This window comes from Crocodylus siamensis, chromosome 1, assembly GCF_052110815.1.
Source record: "Crocodylus siamensis isolate JL-2025a chromosome 1, ASM5211081v1, whole genome shotgun sequence".
In the NCBI taxonomy this organism is placed as follows: Eukaryota; Metazoa; Chordata; order Crocodylia; family Crocodylidae; genus Crocodylus; species Crocodylus siamensis.
Window position 1 is genome coordinate 416,927,656 of NC_143395.1, and position 25,296 is coordinate 416,952,951.

At 43.4% G+C, this 25,296-nt stretch overlaps 1 protein-coding gene across 5 annotated transcripts in view; it reads right to left on the reverse strand.

Annotated features, from left to right (window-relative positions):
* Positions 1–25,296, reverse strand: part of FAM168A (family with sequence similarity 168 member A) — a 343,456-nt gene that overhangs the window by 289,549 nt on the left and 28,611 nt on the right. For 3 of the 5 annotated variants that reach the window (XM_090030790.1, XM_090030783.1, XM_090030786.1), the window contains exon 2: positions 4,329–4,517. The exons of the other annotated variants lie outside the window; for them this stretch is intronic. In XM_090030790.1, coding sequence (XP_089886916.1) covers positions 4,329–4,331 — 3 coding nt within the window. In that variant the 5' untranslated portion in view covers positions 4,332–4,517. The remainder of the gene's footprint in view (positions 1–4,328; positions 4,518–25,296) is intronic. 5 annotated transcript variants of the gene reach the window in all.

A 25,296-nucleotide genomic window follows, 5' to 3' on the forward strand; every position in this document is an offset into this window, starting at 1 on the left:
CTGCATCAGGACTAAAAGCTATATGGGTTTGCTGTATATATTTTGTTTCCCAAAATAAGAAATTTGTCTCTCAATCTTCTATAGCCAACAAGGAGGAGGAAGGCATACAGCAGAACTTGTGAGAGTAAAAGGAGGGGTGCTGAGTGTTACAGATAATGCATAAGAATTCATCCTCCAACCTTTTATACAACCCAAAAATGAGTAATTACATGCCATGAGATATCATCTCTTCCACAAATCAAGTCACTGAAACTACACACTAAAAATGGTTTTAAAAAAGTCAATTTATTAGAGATTACTGTGCAGACAGACATACGAGTGCTCTTGGGTACTTGCTGCATTAACAGCCTTTCAAAAACCACAGAAAAAAAAAATCAATACTGTATATTTTTGCTTGCATCAGTTTATCTGATGCTAAAAAAAAACTCCACCAGCTTGAGAGTGCATCAATGCATGTAATGTTTTGCATTTCATACACACAAAAAGGAAAAGAGGCTTTTGTTGACGTCTCCTTACCGTAACTCTCCTAACTCAAATTCACATTTCTATACTGATCGCAATTAAAATAAACTTTGAGATCAGGGTAATACCAGGACGTTGCCCTGCTAATACCTTTGCTCTGCCGATAAAGAAAAGTTCACTTTTCAAGTCTCCCTGGCTTGCAACAGGGGTTACAAGAAAAATTTATGATAGCTTTCCATGCAGAATTGGAAAAGCCTTCCTGGGACACTTGGCGGGGCTTTATTTTGTAAGCTTTTAACACCAGCTTGTATCATTCACCAGTTCAACATCATCACTTAGAGCTTTTCTTTCTGTGCTTTAAAATTAGGTTTCAAACTTTGTCCCCTTCTATATTATTATAGTTAGATATATAGTATCGGTATCTGTATTATTAAAAATAGTTTTAAAAAAAAAGAGAAGGTTATTAGAGCTATTTTCTAGACTTTCTAAGTTAGGTAAGTTCTAAATGCAGTCCCCTCAGTTATTGTCCATAGAAACAATATGTACAGGAAGGTTAAAGCAAATGAAAAGAAGTAAGGGTGCAAACAGAAGTTACATTTGTCACTCGATCGGCCCCCTGAAAGTGCTCTACAGCCATGCTGCAACACACGTGCATGGGTGCAGAGCGCTTTAAAAGTGGCCAGTAAGGTGACAAATTAACGATCATCAAATGAGGGGTCAGATGAAGGTGCTCACAGAGCCTTGGAGAACTTCTGTTCCCTGGGGTCAATTTATGGGGAGATCGGGGCTTGGCTTATGCAGCCCAACCCGGCCCCCTCATGCCGTATGCAGAAAGGGAAGGGAGAGAGGAGAAGGGGAGCGAGCTGCAGGTTGGGGCTTGCCTGGCCTGAGCTGGAAGAGGGATTGATTGGAGCCCCTTGTGCCCTCACCCAAACAACCCCCTCCAGCTCAGGCTGGGCAAACCCCAGCTTGCTTCCCCTCGCTTCCTGCACACAACATTGGAGCTGGGACAGACAGGAAGCAAGCTGGGCTAGGAGAGAGAGGCTGCAGGTAGGCTCCATCGGCTCCAAAGTGCAGCTCGATCCCGTTTCCCCTCCCCTGAGCCAATAGGCAAATGTCTGTTGGGTCATGGGTGGGGGGCACTGTAACTCACGGTGCTTCATGTAAAGCACCACGAGTTAGAGCAAGGGCTGCATGTCTGCCAGTGCCCTATAAAAACTGGGCTCAATCCCAGCTCATTCACTGATCTGTTGAAACTTGCCCTCTCTCTGCCTCAGTTCATCATGCAAAAAATGGGGATAACCACTGCTCATCTCTGCAAATCATTTCTGGATGATCCGATGCCAGGTGATAGATGAAATATCACCACTGAATCTCTGAGTGTGCCTACAGAAAGGATTGTAATTAAATGCTTTTCAAACAAACATTTTAATTATGCTCTCAGCCAGTAAACTACTAAAGCACAGGGACAGCAATTCTTTCATAAGCAGAGTGAAAAGTGAGCCCGGTAAACACAGTCATAAGCAAATGCAATGGATTTGGTTGGGAAAGGACCCACTATGAACCCACTATGTTTTCTGGAGAAGCGCGAGTGGCATTTTACAAAGCTTCTTTTTAGTTTAGTTTTAACTCAGGATGAAAATGAGCTAGTTCATACAAAACATCAAGTCTTGGATCACATCCAGCTCTACCCATCATTAAAAACACTAAAGAAAGGAAGAGACTAAATTCTAAAGACTATACAGTGGCCTTAAATTGCAATAACCCTACAGGACAGATGCATCAAAGGCGACTTCTTGGTCTTTAGCCACACCTGGTTGGTGACTCTCAAGAACAGGCCAGAGCAACTGAAACTCTGAATTTCCCCTTTACTAACACTTACTTTAAATACACTTTCAGACCAGGGTATTCAGTCGTCATCATCACTGCCAAAAGTCCAGAGGCAAGGATGTTTTGTAATATCGTCTATTGGACCAACTGTATAGTCAGGCAAGCTGTTGGACAAGCTTTTAGGCATCAAGTGCCCTTCCTCAGGTGTAAAAAAAAGAGGCAGACAGACTGAACTAAACAGCAGAGAAAACACTCCATTTAATTGCAAAGTCTACATGGAGGGATGGAGGAGGCTAGACGTGAACTAGACGTGAAGAGGTGTTATCAGGAGCTGTTCTAAGCCAAAAAGGTACGTAAGAATAGGCAATCTAGTTAGTGGAAGAGTGAGACCATTTGAGAAGGCAAAGGGAAGTACCTGTGATGTGCAGGGAGATTAATAACAGCATTTGTTAGGTTGTAATGAGCCATAAAGTGGCTGTCTGTATTGAGTCCAGATTTTTTACTGTCCAATGGGCTTATACATTTCTATTCCCAGGCCCCTCACCTAGGAGTGTTTTCTGAATTCCCTTTGAGCACAAGGAAAGATTGTGAGGACAGAAAGGGAGAGGTTGCTCTGTGAAGTGGGCTCTACCGGTGTTCAAGTGTCTCTGCCCTTTATATTTTAAATGTGGGAGCTCATTCTGGTGAGTAGTTCCTGTCTAACAATTCTTTTAGCGCACGAGCTGCTGGACAGTGACATTCTTAATGGGGATTAGTGCTTCCAGAATGCAGTCATCTATTATTTATACTGGATCAGGGCCCCATTGCACATTATGGCTCCAAAGATTTCCCAGACTTGGCATATGCCAAGACACAAAACACCCACGAAATGAACTCATTCAGGGAGAGAGAAAAGGAAAGCAAAGAAACAATACAATAGTAACAATTCACAAAATGAACAGCAGCCACATCACGTGTTTTACGGAAGCAAGAGTTGTTTGGTAATATTTTTACTGGATTAACTAGATAGTTGGGTGAGATGTTAGACAAGGTTTCAGGCACAAAATGCTCTTCCTTGCCTCTGAGAAAGAACTGGATACAGACCACTACAGGAAAGATGAGTTTTAAAGAGGGACCTGAAGGAGGATTACGTCAAAGCTTTATTTTAACAGGAGGAGACTATAATGGTGCCTGTGAGAAATTCTAGGTACGTGGACAACAAGAGCTGGCCTTGTAGGCAGAGCCCAAGGACTCAATAACTTGACGCAGTGTCTCACATAAAGAGGAAAACTGTGTTTTACCTAGAAAAGCACAGAATCATAGAAAATGAGGGGTGAAAGGGACCTCGGGAGGTCACACCTAGTCCAACCCCCTGCTTAAAGCAGGACCAGCCCCAACTAGATCATCCCAACCAAGGCTTTATCCAGCCAGGTCCTCAAAACCTCCAAGGATGGAGAGTCCACAATCTCTCTGGGTAACCTGTTCCAGTGCTTTACTAACTTCCAAGTAAGAAAGTTTTTCCTAATATCTAACCTCAACTTCCCTTGCTGCAACTTGAGCCCATTGCTCCTTGTCCTGTCATCTGCCCCCCACTGAGAACAATCCAGCTCCATCTTCTTTGCAGACCCCTGCAGGGAGATGAAGGCTGCTATCAAATCCCTGCTCAGTCTGCTCTTCTCCAGACTTGATAAACCCAGTTCCCCCAGCCTCTCCTCACAAATCATGTTCTCAAACCATTTTCATTGCCCTCCACTGGACTCTTTCCAACATGCCCACATGCTTTCTGCAGTGGGGGGCTCAAACCTGGACACATGACTCCATATGTGACCTCACCAGTGCTGAAATATAGCAAAAAGGATCGTGATTTCTTTCTGCACTGCTACCTTGCTTTCTTTATGTGACAGCTTCTGGTCTAGGCATGTAGCAAACACTCTTATGATGCAAACTGGGTTTTGGTTGGGGCCGTGTCGCTCTAAGCACACAGGCAGGCCAAGATCTTTGATATCACATCTACCCAAAGAACCATGCCTGCTTATGATGCAAAGGATTTTACTCACCATTTCATACCGTTTCTAGAGCCCAGGGAACTCTCTGAAGCCTTATCCTTTGGGGGCTGATCCTCTTGACTTTTATCCGTTTCCAGATCCAGAGCTCTTGCTGCCTTTTGAAAGGAGGCAGGAAAAAAAAATACTGGAGAGAATCCAGAACATGTGTATCAGTCTTCTTTCTGTAGCCTGGCTCCAAACCTGGCGGACAAGAGGAGAGGTGCCCAGTGCATACGCTGATGAAAGGAAAAAGTTTACACAGTCTGGAGGGCAGATGTAAGGAGGGAAACAAGGATGTCAATGCAGCCGATTCAAAGGCCCTACCGACTTCTCACGCTCTGCTTTGCCGATTCAGGCCAAGGCTCTGTTTGAGACTCCCAAACTCGCTTGCAGCCAGCAGCACTGCACGTGTGCTCAAAGCTCGACCTGTTCACAAGGCCTAAGATGGCTACAAGATGACAATCCAGAGAGCAACATAACTAGGAGGGCTTTGATATCACCCCCCACCACTGGCAGACTGCAATCCTGCCCCATTTAAGGGGAGAGCAGACAGAGACAGACAGAAGAGCCAAGCTGGCCATCGTCACCACGAACATTTGGGCCGGTACTCTAAGCACTTCCTTCCTCTGCAGTGTTCTTCCCACCCATTTTCTTTTTCCTTAAATGACTAACGTGGCCAAAAATAATTGCAACAGCTGCTGTGGAGAGCAAGAAGGGACTTAAAAATAAGAAGCGAAGGGCTAGGAGGACGGCAGATGCACCAGCTGGACAGGAGCAAAGTGCTGGAGATCCTCCAGGTCACTCCAATCCGTAAGTCACGTGAGGAAAGAGAGAAACCACCAGCTCCAAACTGGCAAAAGAGTCCTTTTACTCCCACGTGTACAGAAACGCACTGAACCCGTATCAAATTAGTAACTCCATGCAACAAAGTAGCTCATTTAAATAATAAAAAAAAAGCTGTTTTGCCCGTCAGAATGGCATGCTGAATCTAAAAAAAAAAAGGACAGGAGACTTCACTGACAGAGTATTACACTTGAGATCCCAGCAGATTTCCTGTGCCAAACTGGCAAAAGAGCAGTGTAACTTCAGTGCTTTTTGCAAAAGGAATTAATTTGTTGCAAGCCTGAACATGGTATGGCTTACAGACACATACCTCACATCCACCGGAGAAAAAGAGAAAGCATGTAATATGCCCGACCATTTAGATCATATGAAAACCAACTACCCCTGTGACGGGACTGGTGCTAAGTATGGCCCTTCCCATTGCAGTCAGCCACGTGACCACACTTCATTTTGAACAGTGAACACACCTAGGTGCTGAAAAGCCCAGGTGTTTGAGTAGATATATGGCCAGTGGGATGAGAATGGGGCAAGGATGCAGACAAGTTAGAGACAGTCCAGTGGAGGGCAATGAAAATGGTTTGGAGGCTGGAGCCCGTGACTGATGAAGAGAGGCTGAGGGAACTGGACTGATTTAGTCTGCAGAAGAGAAGACCAAGGGGGATTGAATAGCAGCCTTCAACTCCCTGCAGGGGGGTTGCAAAGAAGATGGAGCTGAACTGTTCTCAGTGGGGCAGATGACAGGACAAGGAGCAATGGGCTCCTGTTGCAGCAAGGGAAGTTGACGTTGGATATTAGGAAAAACTCTCACTAGGGGGGTAGTAAAACACTGGAACAGGTTACCCAAAGAGGTTGTGGACTCTACATCCTTGGAGGTTTTGAAGACCTGGCTAGACAAAGCCTTGGCTGGGTTGATCTAGTCGGGGCTGGTCCTGCTTTGAGCAGGGGGTTGGACTAATTGTGACCTCCTGAGGTCCCTTCCACCCTCATTTTCTACGATTCTGTGGGTGCCACGTAGGAAAGTTCATTGGGGTTACTGGTACTGGTAACAGCACCAGTCAGTAAATTATGTGTGGAAGAAAATAACGGGCTGCTGCTTGGGACTGTTTATATTCTTTTATTGAAAGAGAGAGAGAGTCCAGAGGAGAGCTACCTGTACAATCAAAGACCAAGAGAGCCGATTCAGACTCATGCTTATGAGGAGAGGCTGAAGGACATGGGACTCTTCATCCTGGAGAAGAGAAGGCTCAGGGGGGACTTGGTGGCTGCCTGTAAGTATATAAGGGGAGGTGCATCAGGACCCAGGAGAACAGTTGTTCACCAGGGCTCCCCAAGGGATAACTAGGTCTAAAAGCCACAAACTTCTAGAAGGCCGATTCAGACTCAATACAAGGAAAAAAACTTTACAGTCTGAGTGTCCAAGATCTAGAACAGACTACTCTGGACTCATTCAAAAGGCATTTGGATGCTTATCTTGCTGGGAGCATCTGATCTCTGGAGACTTCCTGCCTCTGGCAGGGGGACTGGACTTGATGATCTCCCGAGGTCCCCTCCAGCCCCTAATAGCTATGAAATCTATGAAATGTAGTAAGTGTGTGCGTACGTGTGTTTGGAAGGACATCTGTTGATATGGAGTCTTTTAGATTAGGGAGGGCCAACCTGTAGCATCAATCCCACAACTGGCTTGGGTGTGGCATGAGGCAGATCAGGCAGGGGACAAGCAATACAGTGGCAAAGACAGCAGGGAGCAGAAAGCAGAGCAGCAGAGCGTATAAGGCAGGAAGCAGAACAGCAGGCTGGGCAGGGAAAGGAAATCAGAGTGGCACTTGGGGAGAAAGTAGGGATAATTTGTGGCGCACCTGCCAAAAAGGTTGCCCCCCCCCCCCCCCCCCCCCCCACCCCCCCCGTTTTAAAACATTTTATCTAAAATTATGAATTTGGGTTAAAAAAAGACAGGCAAACTTTTGTTATTTAACTCAAGCTTAACTTATTAATTTAAAGCCAATATGAAAGAAACGACCACTGATAATACTAGAATACTTTATATATGAAAGCATTAAGAATTACAACTAATTTAAAAAAAGAACTTCTCTGTTGTTTCAGACTTCGTTCTGCATATTCAAATCCAACTAAGTATTTTTCCCTTCGTAGAGCTCCTTACCTAACCTTCAAGGAAACTACTCCTCTCAGCCATCTCCAATACTCCTTTACTCCACACACAAAACAGGGAACTTCTTCTATGGCTAGATCACTCAATAAAATCATACTGGTTAAAGAAACTAAAGAGATCTGAGCACCCAGTCCACTACCGTTCAGGTATAGGATCCTCTTTAGTGCGTCACACCAGTCTAACGCCATATGTTAAACAACGGAGCTGCCACCATTTCCCATGATAGAGAAGTGTTCGGAGTTGCTGAAAGAAGTGAGTATATAACTCAGGTTGGTGTGGAGAATAAAAATGATACATATGGCCCATTTCATTAGCTTCTCTTCCAAGGAAGAGAAGATAAACAATTAACAAACTATTATTACCTAGAAATATGGGCCATCTGAATGGCCAATGTAAAAGAATGATAGATAAGCAAGGCAGCATACAGGCAGTCCTCGACTTACAGCATTTCGAGTTACCACATTTTGCACTTACAACGTTTATAAACTGACACCCTGTTTCGACTTTGACCTCAGTTTCAACTTTCCAACGCTTGATGACACTACACCCCACCAGCAAACAAGTTCGCTGCATCACTCATCTCCCTGGAGAACATCTGTCCAAAAGTCCTTGGACACTTTCTTTAAAAAAGCAGACAAGAGTCCAGAAAAACCTGCAGCCAAGACTCCTGAGAAGACTCCAGCCAAGAACCCTTCAAAAACTCCAGTAAAGTCACCTCAAAGAAGTCCTTCCAGATCAATATGATTGCTATTTACAATATAAATACATTATTGTAGCTATATTACTCATCTATAATTGATTGAGTACAAAATTCTGGGTTATTTTTGGTGAAAATAGGGTATCGGGCCTTGGTTCAGGAACCAATCCCCCATTTATAACACTGCTTCCTGTGGGAAAATCAGTTCCAAGTTACAACATTTCAATTTAAGACATGGTTTTTCAGGAACCAATTGTGTCCTAAGTCTGAGAACTGCTTGTAGTTGTTATACACAAAGTATTTCCAAATCATTTCAGGATTTGCTTATTGCTCCAAAAGCAGTGGTGGTGGTTCAAGACTAACAAAGTTCAGAAAAAAATCTTCTCTCACCCTCCACCTGGCTGACCACAAGCATGGAGGTAAAAAGATTCCTTGTTTCCTTGTGTCAAGTATCCAGGTCATAGCCGTATTGGTCTAGAGGAAAAAGGCAATCAGGACTCATAATAGAGATGATATCTTTTATTAGACCAACAAGATTTTTGCAAAAAAAAATTTGAAATTTTTTGCACAAATCTTGTTGGTCTAATAAAAGATATCATCTCTACTATGAGTCCTGATTGCATGTTTCCTTGTTACATTTTCATTGTTATTGAAATTCTGCTGTTATTTATCTCGAACCCAAACAGCACCATACCCAGAAGCTCTACCCATTTACTCTAGTTCAGAGGTGGGCAATTATTTTGGGCGGAGGGCCATTTACTGAGTTTGGCAAGCCATCACAGGCCACATGATAGGCAGCCAGGGGCAGATAAATATTAATTTTCTAAATTTTTTAGGGGCCCCGCGGGCTGGATAGAATGGCTGGTGGGGCTGCACCTGGCCCCCAGGCCACATTTTGCTCACCCCTACCTAGTTCTTTTCTCATTTTTAAAAGTTATTAAAAATAGTATACTTATACCCATTCACCCCCTTTTCGGCTCTTTTGCCAGGACACAAGGACGTGGGTTGCCTTTAAAGAGATTAAAGTTCTCTGAATTTTAAGGACAAACATTTCCCAGCATACAAGAAGAATATTGCAAGTTGAATTTTGTAAGTATTTTAAGGGGGTGAATACCAAGGTCAAAAAGAAACTGTTAAAGGTAGTCTGAGGTACTATTCCAAAACGTGGAGATGGTTTTGAAAAACTAGAACTAATGGAGGAAAATTAAGAATTTAGGTTGAACAGTTCTAACGGTGGGATTTTATTCACAAGTAATGAAAAAAAAGACCAGACAAAGCAATAGGGATTAAAGATCTTCCTGGGGAATGGGTCAATAAAACCTGCTAGGCCCCACAGAAGTTCATGCATTCTTTTCCACAAGCACAAAAGTAATAAAGAAGTGAATGATCTTTCTCTCACCCTGGACAAGTAGAATTCTGCCCAGCTGCTGTGAAGAACGCCAGAATTGGACAAGATAATCTAACAGGCCTTTTCCACCGCTACGTTTTATTTTTCTTATGAAAAAAATGACCTGAATAGGTGAAGGTATTTGCCCTTGTCCATTTTGTTCATATTGAATTTAGCCAGAAGGTAAATACTGCCAGGAATATTACAGGTTACTGAAATATCACCCTTTAAGATCTCTCTGCAAGATGTTAAAGATGATAGCCCAGAAATCTTTTTTTTTTATTTGAAAAGGGAAAATGCTAAACACCACAAATGTTTGCTAATGGAAATAATTAAAACAGGGTGATTGCCAACATGTAGGGATCCAATTATACACAGCCATTTCAGGCAAATAAATTACCTTGCACGAGAGTGCTTATCTATTATTATGCCATGCTCAGATTATTACAGTTACCCCAAATTTAATTTATAGGCACAAAATACAAAGAAGAGCTAGTAATAAGGTACTGAATGAGCAGTTTCAGATTTCCTTTTGAAGGAGGACACAGACAGCTAGCAGGAGTCAGAGGCTATCGTCTCCCTGGTGCGCGGTTTCACGATTTCTGGGGGAAATGTCTGCTAGTATTTCAGCTCTATTCCACTGTTAACCAATGAAGGGATGTTGATTCTCATTCAGAATCTTGCACACAAATTTCTGCAAATATTAAGCAAAACAGAGCAAGCAAATCAAGTCCCACGTCTGCCCCTGGGGGAGGAAGGACAACCAGTCCCACACTGAACACAGCAGACCCCTAATGCTAGGGTCTGCCTTATAAACGGGCAGAGCCCTACCATGGAAGACAGGCGGTACATGATTACTGCCAACATCTGTGCTGCCCTAACTTGGTCACTCAGGACAGATTACTAAGTTAAAGTCGAGCAGAAATCGATGAATGAGGGGTGTGGAGGCTTTGGAGTAAAACACGGGTACAACTGATAATGAGCAGCACTGATCAGTCTCCAGGACGGTAAGTGTTGGAAAGACAATTTAAGATGTGGCAGAAAGACCCAACAGCATGTCCCCAAATGGTAGGGTGTAAAATTCCAGCAAGAAGCTTTTCCATTTTTCCCCTCCACCCTCTGACTAAAGAGTAAGGAACGCTATAAAAGCTGCAGCCCACTGATCACCAGTGGCAAAAATGCCAAAGCAAATGGGTCACTTGTGCTTGTGAAACAGATTGTCTTTTCCTGGCCTCCCTGACACACAATGGGCACAGCTTTTCAAACAAAGCCAGAAGTTCAGAAAGGGAAACATCCCAGCTACCACAATGCAGCCTTCCAAACCGTGGGTAGCTAAGACGTTTTGCCTTTTTTGGCATGAAGAAATGTGCTTTGCAAGCTTGAGATACAATTGGATAGGATTGTGGTGAGGGCCCAGACACTTAAGTACTTCCATTTCCTTTCAAAGCTAAATGAACTCCTGGGGAATAAGGTTTCGTGCCCTTCCAAACAATCACGGGTTTTTTTCCCTTCTGTAGATTTTGCTGAATGGGACGGCTGCCATAGACTCCCCCCCCCCAACCCTGCACCACCATGGATTTGTTATTTGACCTCCCATACTGACTCCAAGAACTAAGGACAAGCCATGTCAGAGCAGAAATTTTGATTCGAGGGCTTTTTTCAACAGGACTCAACATTTGCATCTCAGACAGGTTTTCTCCAAAAGGCCTAGAGAATCCACCCATTTTCATTCTTCAATCTCCTCCACAGGAAGCCTCTCCCTGGCCTCTACCTTAAGCAAAGACTTGAAAAAGCATTTTTGAATGATCTAAAAAAAGGATCAGTTTACACATCTGATGATGGTTTTCTCCTCACTGGCAAACTCAGCCTGGGAACTGCAAGTCATGTTGGTTCCTTGGACTTGGTGTCAAATTTGGGGTTAGGAAGGAATTCCCCTACATGTCCCTAGGTCAGGTAAGACAAGGACTTGAGGGGTTTTGCATTCCTCTACAGTGTGCACCATGGTCCTGTTTCCTAGATCTTCTGAGCTTATATATTAAGCAATGAATTCTCTCCCATTGCAAAGGCAATTAATTGGCAGTGCCCTCATCTCCTCTGCTTTCACCTGCAGCACACTATAGGGCAGTGGCTCTCAACCCTTTCAGACTCAAGGACCCCTTATAAAGTACCAGGTCTTAGTTTTCGCTCATTTTTTGACCACAGAAAAATAATAGAACAAATCCCCTACTGCAAAGAACTCAGAACACCTACATCAGAATGGTTTTAACACTGTGGATTCCTATTTGAAATCTCTTAGTTTATTTTGGGAATCACGTAAGTGTTTGCACACCTAGCAGTGCTAGTATTGCCTGGCACCCTAACGGGGATCTCATGACACCCCAGGGTGCCACATCACCCTGGCTAAGAATCACTGTGGTAGAGCAGGGGTGCGCCCACAGGCCAGATCTGGCCCCAAAGCGGTCACCTGGTCTGCAGGGCTCCTGACAGGTCCAGACATTTGGCAGCAGAGAAGCAGTGGTACCACTCTCCTGCTGTCAAATTTCCAGATGTATGGGGAGCCCCAAAAGCTGGAGAACATGGCCCTGCGGCCAGGGGCAGCAGGACCCCAGGGTCTGATCCCAGGATGCGGGGATAGTGTGGGGCCACAGGTCCAGATCCCGGGGGCAGGACCTAATCTGGCCAGCCGATTTGCCCCACACCACTCACCTGGCCCGCAGGGTGACATTTGTCAAGCACCACTGCCGTAGTTCTTGGCATCTCTGGTTTCATGATTTGTACATGCCATGTAGGAGGGTTAAAACGTGTGATTTTAAGCAACCTTTGAGTAAATGCCTGCCTGCAAAAGCAGAAGGCTGGACTTGATGGCCTGGGGGGTCCCCTTCTAGTCCTGGTTCCTTGCCAGTTCATCCTTCAAAGATGCAGCATGCCCATATTTGCCCTCTGCTTTTCAGTAGTTGCAAAACCCTAATAAAAGGCAGAGATTTCTCAAGCAAAAGCTGAAGTAGGGAAGCCCTTCACCTAGAATTATGGGTAAAAGCAACCCAAAAAGCTGTGTGGGGTTTTATTGATTTAAGTGTGCTCACTCTCTCTCTCTCTCTAATCAGCAGTTCTGGTTTCATCTATCCTGGGCAGAAGAGCACCACAGTGGATCTCAGTGGCTTGGACTCTTCTCCCACAGTCACAGAGCAGGCTCTGTGTGGTTTCCTGCCCCATTCCTCTCCTCCCCCTGTAGTTAGCTTTGATGTGCAAGTATAAGGGAAGTTAAATATGATCAAGTGAGAGAGAAAGTCCCTCCATTTGATACACATGTACTTATCCCAAGCCCTAGCTCCATAGAGCCCAGCACATGCAAAATACTGCTGCCTGCCTTGCTCAAGCAAGAATTAGCTCTCGCGCACTACCCCTCCGGTTCAGACCCCCCCTTGTAATTTTGCTCCCTGTCTCCAAAGCCTCCCTTGGCCAGCTAGCACCCTTTCCTTTCTACTTCCTACCCACGAGCCTCATCTGTGGCACTTCACACTACCTTGACAGCGCAGAGCGCTCCTCTTGCCCTGCAGCCCCCATCGCCCTTTTGGTCAGTCTTCAGCTTGCTCCATGGCTGCTGAAAACACTGTCTTCTCTCTTTCTGGTACTTCTGAACTAGAGCAGGGTGGGAGAGAAAACAGCACACCAGCTTAGAGGTGGTGAGTCCACCACTATGTGGAGGCTTTCAGGTGAAACCAAATATCCAATGGTCTCAAGTTGCAGCAAGGGAGGTTTAAGTTGGATATTAGGAAAAACTGTCTCACTAGGAGGGTGGAGAAGCACTGGAGCAGGCTCCCCAGAGAGGCGGTGGACTCTCCATCCTTGGAGGTTTTAAGACCCAGCTAGACAAAGCCTTGGCTGGGATGACGCAGTTGGGGCTCGTCCTGCTTGGAGCAGGGGGCTTTGCTAGATGTGACTTCCTGAGGTCCTTCCAACCTCCCTTTTCAGGTGATTTTATGTTCTGTTTACAAGATAAGATCTGATCCAGCTCCGGGGAGAAGCTCTCTGGCCTGTTAACAGTGGCATGGGCAAATGGTTGTGGTCATCCCTTTTGGCTGGAATAACATTGGTCTCAACTCCTGGCCATACCTGCTTTGCAGCCCTGAAGGTGATTATAACTCCAGCTCCACATTAAGAGGAAGATAATTAATCCAATGTTACACTAAGTGATAACTGAAAGGAGTCAAAGAGATTTCTCCCACCCTAGCGTATAACTCTGCTTCTGGGGTTATTTTGCCTTCCTCTGAATCATTAGAGATGACCTCAGGCTGGAGACAGGATAGCAAGCAGGGTGAGCTAGTGCTCCACAAGGGTACTGAAAATCCTTGCTCATGTGCTCCGGGTCATAAAGATCACCAGATCTTGGGTCAAGATATATTTTTCTCCCATTTGGATTGGCAGGGATCTTTAGCAGTTTTTCCATCTTTGCCCACTGGGATCATCTCTCAGCTATATTAGTTCCCTGCTCCTGTATTGGTAGTATCCTAGGTCTCTCCTAACCTCTAGCTGTGGCACCCATTTTAATTTTTCTGAAATACTGTGTACACATAGATTGGTGAGGTTTGTTGTAGGAAGTCTGGAGAATACCATGGTCTGTAGTATACAGGTCAGACTACATGATCTAGAGAACATCGTTGGTCTTCATTTTCATTATCCCTCTAAAATTACTTAACAATATTCTGTTGTGCATCATTCATGCAAACTCAGGGCCCAAATCACTGCAGTTACAACCCCATGTGATGCCCCAATATTTCAGTGGTGAATCGGGGCCTTTATTTCAAATTCATCTTAAAAATAACATTGCATTGACAGGTCTTGTGACAACAAGATCTCTGCAACAAGGAGGTTCAACCAAGTGGGTCGCACTCTTTGAAGTCCCTGTCCATACCACAGAGAAACAGGAGGCTCCATGCGAGAGACGAGCCACCAGCCTGGAGGAACTGGTGAATGGGTACAGACAGTTACCCAGTCATGGTTATCAGATCTATGCACTGTATTTGAAATAAAGAATAAACTGGCATGTTAAACCCATATGTCATATTAGGGAGAATGTGGTTAGGATTTCCCAGTGTTAATGCAGCAAAGTAGAACCTAGCTATCCTGCACCTTGTTTCTCAGGCTATTCCTGAATAGAAGGTGAGGACTATTTACCTCTTAAAAATGTTCGGATCTTTTATTGGGGAAAAAAAAGACAGGCAGCTGCCTCAACCCCCTTACATTTGTCTTGCTTAAAGTGCTATCACTAGCTCCACTGGGAAGTGCCGCAGTTTGCAAGGATGAATCTTGGTTGAATAAACAGTAAGAATACAGTAAGTTCCAGCTGAAAAAGGACAATGACGTTTGCAAACAGATGGTTTTGCTAGGTCAGTAGGGCTGGGTATTTATTTTTCAAGCCAAACAAGTTCAGGTCTGATTAGTGCACACACCTACTCTTGTCATTATGAATTATTCTAATGCATTATTATTATTCGCATAATGCCACAGCCAAACCAAGATCAAGGGGCCATTGTTCCAGTCAATGTGCAAACACAGTCCCCTGCCCCAAAAACAACTGGAAGACAAAAAACCCTATGAATTTAAATCATGTATAAGCCAGTTAGAAGCCTTTTTTTAAAATCCCGGTAGACACCTAAGTACTTTGAAAATCTGGTCCATAGTGGCCAAGAATAATCCATCAATTCACTAACTCCGGCTAATGCTTCCTTTGTTTAATAAATCAGTTAGTTATAATTGCAAAACATTTGCAAAACGTGCAGAATATTTCTTGTGTTTCAAGCATGCTAAGTGGTTTTAACTGATAAAGATGATTTTAAAACGCTGGCTTTGTATTAAATTGAATTCCAATTTCTATCCAAATGCAGCTTGACATGAATCATGAATAAAAGTCATCTAGTAAATAAAAGGCATTAGCCTCCATTTTCTACATGATAAAAAATGTAAAAAAAAAAGGAATCTGAATGCAAGCACGCAAGCTACATAATTTCTTAAATAAATGTTTAGATGTAATATGCCCGCCTGTTTAGCAAAAAAAAGAACATGATGTAGCACACTGGGGGCCAGCCATTTTGGCAGGCGTGCCACCAATTAGCCCTGCATTCTCCCCAAGTGCTGCTCTGCTCCCCTTGCTTTCCCTGATCTGCTGCTCCTCTTTCTGCTTCCTGTCCTGTGCTCCCTGCTAGATCTGCTGCTCTGCCTTCTGCTCCCTGTCCTACCTGCTGCTAGATTGCCAGTCCCATCCCCAATCTGTCGCACGTGCCACACACACAGGCTGGCCATGCCACTTGTCAGGCACCTCTAATTTAGTATAACGCTCTCATTCATTGCAAATCACCATGCTAGGGTTATAGTCAAGAATCTCTTTAAGAACTAATGTTAAAAATACCAAGGCTTTTATTTTCAAAATCAAGGTTTCCTGTTCATTTGATATCATGATTAAAATCAGTGAATTGAAACACTGCCTTAGGTCAATCCAACCCTGGTAGTAAACTGCTGCAGTGGCAGGGTCTCAGGCAGCACTGCTCACACCCTGGCTTTTCCAAAAACTAGATTTCTACCACAGCACCTTCTTATGATCTGAGCAACAGAAGAGGCACTGGATCTGTCTGTAATCAGATAAAGCAGGAAGAGAGCCCCATTTCGCTGCCTCACATTTGCAAAGTTCTGCTTGCAAGTAAAAAACTGCCTTCGTTTTACTGCAAAAGGAAAGCTTAGGCACTACAAGCGCTGAAAGCCCTCACCTGGGAATATCTGCTACTTGCCATGGGCACACGGCTTTTTGAGTACCAATTATTGTACTTGTGCCCAACTGGGAAAAAAAAAAGTTTTAGTGCAAAGATCTTAACAGAGCAAGGGTCGGAGCTAAATGTCACTATGGGAATCTCGACCCTGCATTTCCTAACACTTGATCATTCTGTCCCAACCTCAACGCTGTGTTAACAGCGTGCAGCCCTGTCCAGCACTCACACAGCTAGGAGAGGCCTGATCATCTGTTATGATGTTTTTCGTGTGCATATTTGGCTCTGCTGTGCGCTAACACACAGCCTTTGTTATGCTCTCAGCAGATCTATTTATATACGGTGACATGCACAGTGTTTGCTTCCGTTCCTCCTGGTCTCAGAAAAGTGGTGCATATGCAGAGAAAGATATTTTAAAATGTAAATGGTTACATTATTCAAGCCAAGACCGTTATTACAACAATAAGAGTGTAATTTCAGATCAACTGAAAACTAAAACTCATTCTCCAGAAAGGTGATGGGGAGGGGTACCTCTGATGGTAGTCAATAAAAGATGGTTAAAGGAATATAACTGCAAGAAGGGAAGAGGAAAGAGGAAGGAAACTTCCACCCCAACCCTTTCTTGAGCCTGATAAAAAGCAGAGGGGAGTTAAGAAGAGGCCATTCTTACAGTTCCCATTACTGACTGAATGGATATTTAAGAAAGAGTCAGTGTCCAAATATAATCACAACTACTACCGTCCCTTCTCAAGCGATACTGTAATCCTATGGCCAAAAAAAAAAAAGCAATAAAGTTTGCCTGGCAAAAAGATTCCTATGTAAGTACTTGCATGGTGATTTTTCATCTTTAAACTACTTTGCAAATACAAGTTAATCCTCCTGACTTGGGATAGGAAATATTGTAAATGGCAGGGGCTAATGAGGATGAAAACATTAAAGATCTTCTGCGGCCTGCTGACCACAGCTGCGCTGTCTTATATGCAACACGTCCTCGCAGCAGTAGGAAGGCAAATGGGGCTGGTAGTAGGACTCAGCCACACAGTCAACAGCTTCTTCTTACAAAGATCTTACCCCCCTCTGTCCAACTCACATCCCCCAGGCCTCCTGGACCATCATATCCTGTAAGTCCCACTGCCACTCATTCATTGTAAGAGGTCCCATATCAGTGCCTGTGTTTCCATGCAAACCCAACCCCCTGTCCTCAAGTGAAGCCAAGCTGATGTCAAATTTGCAGGAAAGGGGCACCACCCTGTTTGGTCCAGAGCACCAGCCACCCACTGTAAACTGTATTTTCAGAGGAAGGAAGGAAACACTCACCCATACCATCAAAACCAGCCACCAGAATTATGGCCACACAAACTGAAAGAAAATCAATTGTTCGTTTGTCCATGCCACCATTTCAAAGTCCAAAGGTGAGATCAAACAAAGCCTGAAGGGCACAGCTGCCACGTTTTTCATCAGAAACTAGAGTGACCATTGGTTAACATGACCATCCAGTAGCACTGCTAAGCCAATCTACTAAAAGTAGGATCCAACATCAAGGAACAAAACACTGAACAGAGGAGATTCAGTGGGGAAATCAAGCAAGATCCCTGGTTTTGTGCTCACTGGGCACATCTACATGTGCATTAATGTGCCATAGGTAATGCACATTAAGTTTAGTGAATGGGCAGTAGCCAGTGCTACTGTTGGCACATGTCTTTTTAGTGACATTAATGCATAGTAGACTAATTCTAGAAAAAACAGATGAAAAAGATGCTGAATCAAAGATGTATTGAACTAAGTAGGCTGCATTAACTGGTTGACCAGTGCAATTATTAAATGATAACTAGCTATGGATCAAGTCACCTGAAACAACACTGTGTAAAGTATCATGCATTTGGTTTGTAGGCAATTAAGACAATTTCATTGTTTCACAAGGTTCCTGTAGCATCCAATTAAGCAATAACAGGAGTGAGGAGCTCTTAATTAATGAGGAAAGCCCTCTGCAAGCTAAACACAGGTGTGCAGGTCTCAAGTAGAGTCTGGAATAGTTGAATAGATCATTTATTCTCTTTAAAAAACACACACACTCAAACTTGTATTCAATTAACTCAACAGTAAAAGTATTCTTTGTGATTTCTCTTCTTCCAAGGGGTTTATATTTCTCTGTAATATCCAACAATTAAGTGGGTTATAAAAGATTAAAATACAAAACTGACACTCAGAGTGAACTAGAGTGGTTGCAAGTGATGACAATTTGCAGAGTCATTACCAGTTTTTCACAAATTATACTCAGCACAACTTTAAAGGATCACTTTTGCATTAATAAGCCTTTTCAAAAAAGGTATCAGTCCATCTTGGCATTAAATTAACATGTGTTCCTATTGGTAAACCCACTTAATCTTGTTTTTAAACAGCTACATGGCACAGCCCTATAAACCATTTTTTCAATCAACTAATACCCCACCAAAAACCTGAGACAGTATTACATGCCCACCGTCTCTGACCTAACACTATACAGTTACAGGATCACTAACAGATGTGAAGTCAGATAGGAAGAGGTCAAGTGAACAAAAGTTGGCATCTGTTCCAAGCAAGTGTGGTTTTGGAAGGAGAAAGAAGGCAGGAAACTGGTTATGGTTTAAAAACCCAGCTTCTCTTTCACCTCCCCCGATCACTGATGCATTATTTTTCCCTCTTACTATATATGAGAGAGGTGTTTATAAAAAGAATTTTTTTTTTTTTTTTTTATACATTATGGATTCTTGCCACCTGGAGATACTCATCTAATTCTTAGCCATATCAGAGCAGGGTTTTCACAATGGGAAAGGTGTGCTCATTTCTTTGTGAAACTTCTTTCCAGGATGCACAAACTCTCCTACAAATTCCAGGAGAGGCAAAGCCACTATTTCCATAACACAGACATTTAAAAAAAAAAAAAAAAAGACACATTTTGCTAGCTAATAAAGCTAAAATACCAAGAGCAAGCTAGCCATCAAAGGTTTTCTTGGGTACAAGACAAAACATCTCACAGTACAAAGAGATAATAAAAATGCCAAGACCATCCCAACGGTCCATGGATGCACACAGCCAAGTTCAGAAAAAGGGATAATTAATGAAGGACACACACAAATGCCAGCATTTGTAAGTCTCTGTGATACACAACTACAGCATTTCGACGGAAATAAATGAAACCCCATTACATTTACTGTCAGCATAACATCTCCTAAACACATCATGATGGCCATCAAGGCCAATGTCATAAACGGGGATGCAGCACAGAATTACAGAAGCAACCTTTAGCACTACAATGATATTCTATATCTTACATGCTTCAGCAGGCAAACCAGGGAGCATTAGCTGCAGAATGGAATGACATTCCCATTAAACATAAAGTACATCTGTCTCCAAATTTCCCAGCCTTAAAAAAAATTAGCTTGTATCTTCCAATGCATTATTAAAGGCCTACTGCTATCCATTATGACTGCACATAACAGTGTGCATGTAGACATGGAAGATGGAGCAGGTAGTGACAGTTAGTTACAGTTATCTGACATTTTTCTTTCCTTGGCTTATAAACTTGGGCAACTTTTAATTGCTCAGGCTAAAACTGGCTTTGCTCGGTGTCTGCCCCAACCTGAATTTTGCAGACTCTTGAGTAAAACAGTTTCAATTGGAGACATTTCTTTTCATCCTTTTAAAACCATCTAGCCATTCCTTTAATCAAGAAACTCTAACGTCATCATGCTTTGGAGGCTGAAAATAAGAGGTGTTACCGCAGCATTAGGGACTGACCTTTTGCTGCACCCAAGAAATGAGCCCAAATTTGGCTAAGTTACACGCCACATTCTTGCAGTTGTCACACGGTCAGTTTGGCAGGTCATCCCCAAATTTGTCTGTACTGATTACATTTCCCCTTCCACACAGGTTCCACATGTGGATGAGCCTACACATATGCACCCTCCCCACAGAACGGCTGAGCACCCTTTAGCTGAGCAAGGCTATTATTACCGCTCCTGGTAACCTGGGCCCATGAGTCTCAATTTCTGATTCTCAATTTAAGAACAAAACAGCAAATAAGGGCACAATCACAGAGATACAGTCTCCAAGGTGCCCAGAAGAACATCTTTACTTCTGGGTTTTTTTACTCAAGTTTAATACACAGGCCTTTTTTTTTTTTTTTCCCAAGAAGAAATCTATGAAAAGTTGGGTGTTTGGAATATGGTGGTCCATAGTTACACAACATTTTTTTTTCCCCACTGGACCCCCTGCCTTATTCAATACCTACAGAATGAGCCAGGGCTATGCAGTGAAGGAGGGGAGCAGCCTGGCTTCATCTGATGCCAGATGAAGTATACTGTAAATGAGGCATGGAGTTGCAGAAATAGGCAGGATGGCATTATGTGTACAGCAGACGACTGCTACCCGGGGGGGGGAACTGTCTTCCATCCTTGCCTCGATCACAGAGTTCCTTTGTAATGCTGGGCTACCCACTCAATCCAAACTCCTTCCTAGCAGTCTCTAACTGTATGTTCCTCATTTTCTGCATACCCAAGGACAACTTGGCAGTTTGTACATTAAAAGCACATGCACTGGCAACACAGATCAACTGGTCAGGCACACTCTGAAAACTTCGGGCCCTACGCATTTCAAGGCAAGTGCCCCAAAGTCACAGTTCTACTGGACAATTTTGTATTTAATCCTGCTGAGCCTGAACTCCTCCACCTGTGAAATGGGGGCTCATCTAACCAGTGCTGTGAAGATGAGTTCACGTTCGCAAAGCACTCAGATACTAGAAACCTTCAGAGGAGATGAACAGTTTTGCTGCGGATACAGAATATGGATTATATGCAGTGAACAAGCCCTTGGGTCACCCATTCAATGAGGAAACAAAGAAATCATGAATTAACTACTCATTCACTTAACAGAGTCCAAAAACAGCAAGAGATTGTCTCTTTATAAACCATACTATAATGCATCCACGTGAAAAAGCCAAATTAAGTTTACACAGGCAACTGAACACCGATGTGTCCTAACTATAGAGTGCTTGCTTTCATAGTTTTGCTTTTTTTTCCATAGTTTTTCCTGTTTTTATGCAATTTTCTTAGCTTAAATACAGCAACGTGAAAAAAAAAACAATTCCACTGGGTAGAACCATGCTGACTCCAGGCAGGTCCCTGGCAGATCTGGGACTATTAGAGCAACAGCACAGACCTCTAAGCTGAGCAATGAAGTTATGGATAGGAGTAGAAAGTTGTTAAAGCTATATGGACCAGCTTCTGGAGGGAGATAAGACACGTTGCCAGTGGATTTCATAGCTATTTGCAAGACAGGAGCAGAACGGTCTGGCTCGGTTCCATTCCTAACTGACAAAGGCAAGTGTTGTAGCAGTGGAGAGTCTCTCCTGCCCTGTCCCTACCTCCCACAGCTCATTTCTGCCTCATCTCACTCCCATCACCTATGCGTTCCTCCTCTGGGGCATTGGGAGCACCTCCCTAGTGTCAGTCCTCAGGTCTGGTGCCAGGGTCCGGGGGTTGCTCAGAGAATGAGCGGCATAAAAAGTTCTTTGCAGCCCGGGTCCTGGAGCAGCCCCAGTACAGATGGTCTCTTCGGAGGATTTAGTGACTCCACTCTACCACTGACTTCACAACTGGAGCAAACTTCCACCTACCTTCACAAGAAAAGCAAAACCACTGTCCCCTTTGACAAATCTCTCCAGCACAGTATGGAAGGGCTCGAGTTTTTCAATGAAACAGCTGCAAGACTTGTTTTTTTCAATGATAGGCCAAACTATATGTTTTCCCTACTTCTGCTCTGAGAAACAGCAGGTCTCTTTGAGTAGAAATGTTAAAATAAAATAAAATAAAATAAAATAGAGTCAAAAACCCAGAGAAGGAAATTTCAAGCAATCGGTTATGCCAAACTCTAGAACTCTTGGTTCAGAGATGATACTTTTTATTAGACCAGCTAAGAAATCACAAACAAAAAAATCTTTTAAAATTATCCGTAAAAGATTTATTTTTGTGATTTCTTATTTGGCCTAATAAAAGGTATCGTCTTGGAACCAAGAGTTCTGAGTTTTGCATTTCTTTTTGTCTCAGAGCAACACAAGCTACCAAATACATCCCTGAAGCAACTGGTTAAAAAGTTTTGCAAAGTTATTTGCTACCGAAAAGAGGACCTTGCTAGAAAACCTTAATCAGTAAACATTACTATCATTTTCACCTTTAACATCACATAGAAACACTTCAAGATTTCAGTAACATACATAATTTTCACATTCTTTTTTGTGACAGAGCTTCCTTGCCCCAAGGTAATTAAACAAACAAGGATTCAAATGATGTAGCATTCTCTGGCTCTCATCAGCTCTCATTACTCTACAAGCAAATTTATACTGATCAACTGCCAAAACCCTGATCCAGAGAATTTTTTTCATATCAATAAATCCCTTAAAAGCACAACAGTGTTCACACACGAGTGACTGAGCAAGCTAACTATTTCAGTTTACATTCTTCTTGGAGCATATCCCATGCATGTAACTAAAATTTTATCAATAAAACAATCATCAGGAGACAGCTGGCCTCACTGGGATTATTTTTCTCCATAAAAAGGGCCTGTCATTCATCAGAAAGAGATTTCTGCTAATAAAACCATGACTGGAAGAATATTCTCACTAGGAGGGTAGTAAAGCACTGGAACAGGTTACCCAGAGAGGTGGTTACATCTCCGTCATTGGAGGTTTTGAAGACCCGGGTAGACAAAGCCTTGGCTGGGATGATCGAGTTGGGGCTCATCCTGCTTGGAGCAGGGGGCTGAACTAGCTGTGACCTCCTGAGGTCAATTCCACCCCTCATTTTCTATGACTCTATGGACCACACCAAGCCAGCAAGAAGAAAGAAGTCTTGTTGGGTACAACAGGGGTCTATCGCATCACTCTTCCTCATCAACTTGGACGTAAGAAATTTGGGGAGAAATCGATCCTCTTTAAACTAAGCTATGGTGAGAATAATTAATATTTCAGTTCTTGACATCTGTCATCAGATCTCAAGGGTGTTACCAGCTTTCCCAGCTGATATCAAGAACTCAACGAGAATTAGCCGAATTTAAGTCTAATAAACTGAATGGGTTTGTCCACTTCTTGATACTCAAGTGCCCAACCTGCAAGTTCTGTTGCATCCTCAACCATTTTTGGATGTCCAGAGAGCAGGGGGAACCTGACAAACATTTTTTTCTACTTGCAGACACATTAAAGGGTACAACTCTAGTCTTTGGGATGTTGGCCACACTACACTTCTCTACACCTGTGGAGCCTCCTTACTGACTTAACTGCAACATGTCCTTCTGGGGATGACACTTACAGGTCAGTTAAACTCTAAAAGAAAATGGCTGAAGGTTATTCAGTCTGCCTCCTGCACCTCACCGTTCCTTCGACAGCCAATTCACAAAGTGCCGGCTTTGATCTACAAAAGTTCTTTGTGGTCGAGATCCCATAGATGTGATATGTCTTGACTGCTGCGCAGCTTTCAACGCTGCGTCACACAACGTTCTCAACAGCAAATGAGGGGAACAGGAGCTTGGTGAAACGTAGGCTGGTGCACACATGCTCCAGATCTACGCTCTGGGAAGTTATCAAAGGCTTGCTCTTCCATGGTGGGGGAGACATCAAGTGAGATCCTGCAGAGGTCTCTCCTGGGTCTGCCACATTATTCAATATTTTTGCTAATGACGTGGGTAATAAAAGGGAGTTCGCTTATAAAATTTGTGGATGACTCAAGCTGGGAGGGGTTGAAAGCGCTTTTGAGAACAGGATTAGAATTCAAAGTGGTCTTGAGAAATTGGAGAAATGATTCAAAATCAATAAGACAAAATTCAATAAAGACAATAAAGTACCACACTCAAGGAGAAATCAAATGCATAAACACAAGATGCAAAATAACTGGCTCAGCAGCAATACTGAAGAGAACAATCTGAGGGCTACATGGATTACACGCTGAATACGAGTCAATGTGATGCCATTGTGAAAAAGCAAATCTGATTCTGAGATGTATTAACATGAGAGCCGTATGGAAGATGGGAGGCAATTATTTCCCTCTCCTCAGTGCTGCTGAGGCCTCAAACGGAGTAACGACATCCAGTTTTGGGCAGCACATTCTGAGAAAGATGTAAATAAGCTGCAGACAGCCTGGAGGAGCAGCATGAATGAGGAAGAAAGGCCTGAAAGAATTGCTTTGGTTATGTCTATAAAAGAACAGACCCTTCCTGGATTGGCAGGATTGATGCATACATTTAGCATGTCCCATTCTCAGCTCCCAGCTATGATCTGAGTGCAGGGAATTGTGTCATGGACCAAACACCTCTATTCTTCATGCCTTGTCCATCTCTGCATTGTACATCTACGGTGTGCGCTGAGCTTGTCCCTCCTACCACCCCCTGTATCTGTGCTGATCTCCCAGCTCCCCACCCTGTCACAGCACCGTGGGGGCAGCACGGAAGCTACCTTTGTTTCCTTCATGATATAGCACTGATCTGGTCCTAGAATGGAATCACAGAATCATAAAAAATGAGGGCTGGAAGGGACCTCAGGAGATCACATCTCATCCAACCCCTTGCTCAAACCAGGACCAACCCAACTAGATCATCCCAGCCAAGGCTTTGTCAAGCCAGGCCTTAAGAACCTCCAAGGATGGAAATCCTACCACCTCTCTAGGTAGAAGCAGCAGCATCAAAAGAAAATCTGGTATCTACTCCAGACTGCTGGAGGCAGCACAGGCATTAGGAACCCCTTGAGCAAATGACCTGCTATCCTTCAAACATAGTTGGTTGTACCGTTCAGGAAACAGGCGCACTATTAGTCATGCTTCCATTACTCTAAGTGCTTACTAGTCTTTCATCTTCTCTCTATTTAATTAATGCTAATACCCCTGACAATACCTTTAAAGTATAATTACAATGTGCATATGGATTTTAGTGCACTTTGAAATGTGACTCTTAACCAGAAATTTTGGTCTCTGGGCAAAACTTCCAGAAGGAGCCTTACAGAATTCAGACAGAAACTAAGTAGCATACACATTCTCCAAAAGCTACTCTGGGAACAAATTAATGGTGCAAAGATGCAGCTTGGGATCAATGCCCAAAGCCTCTCCCCT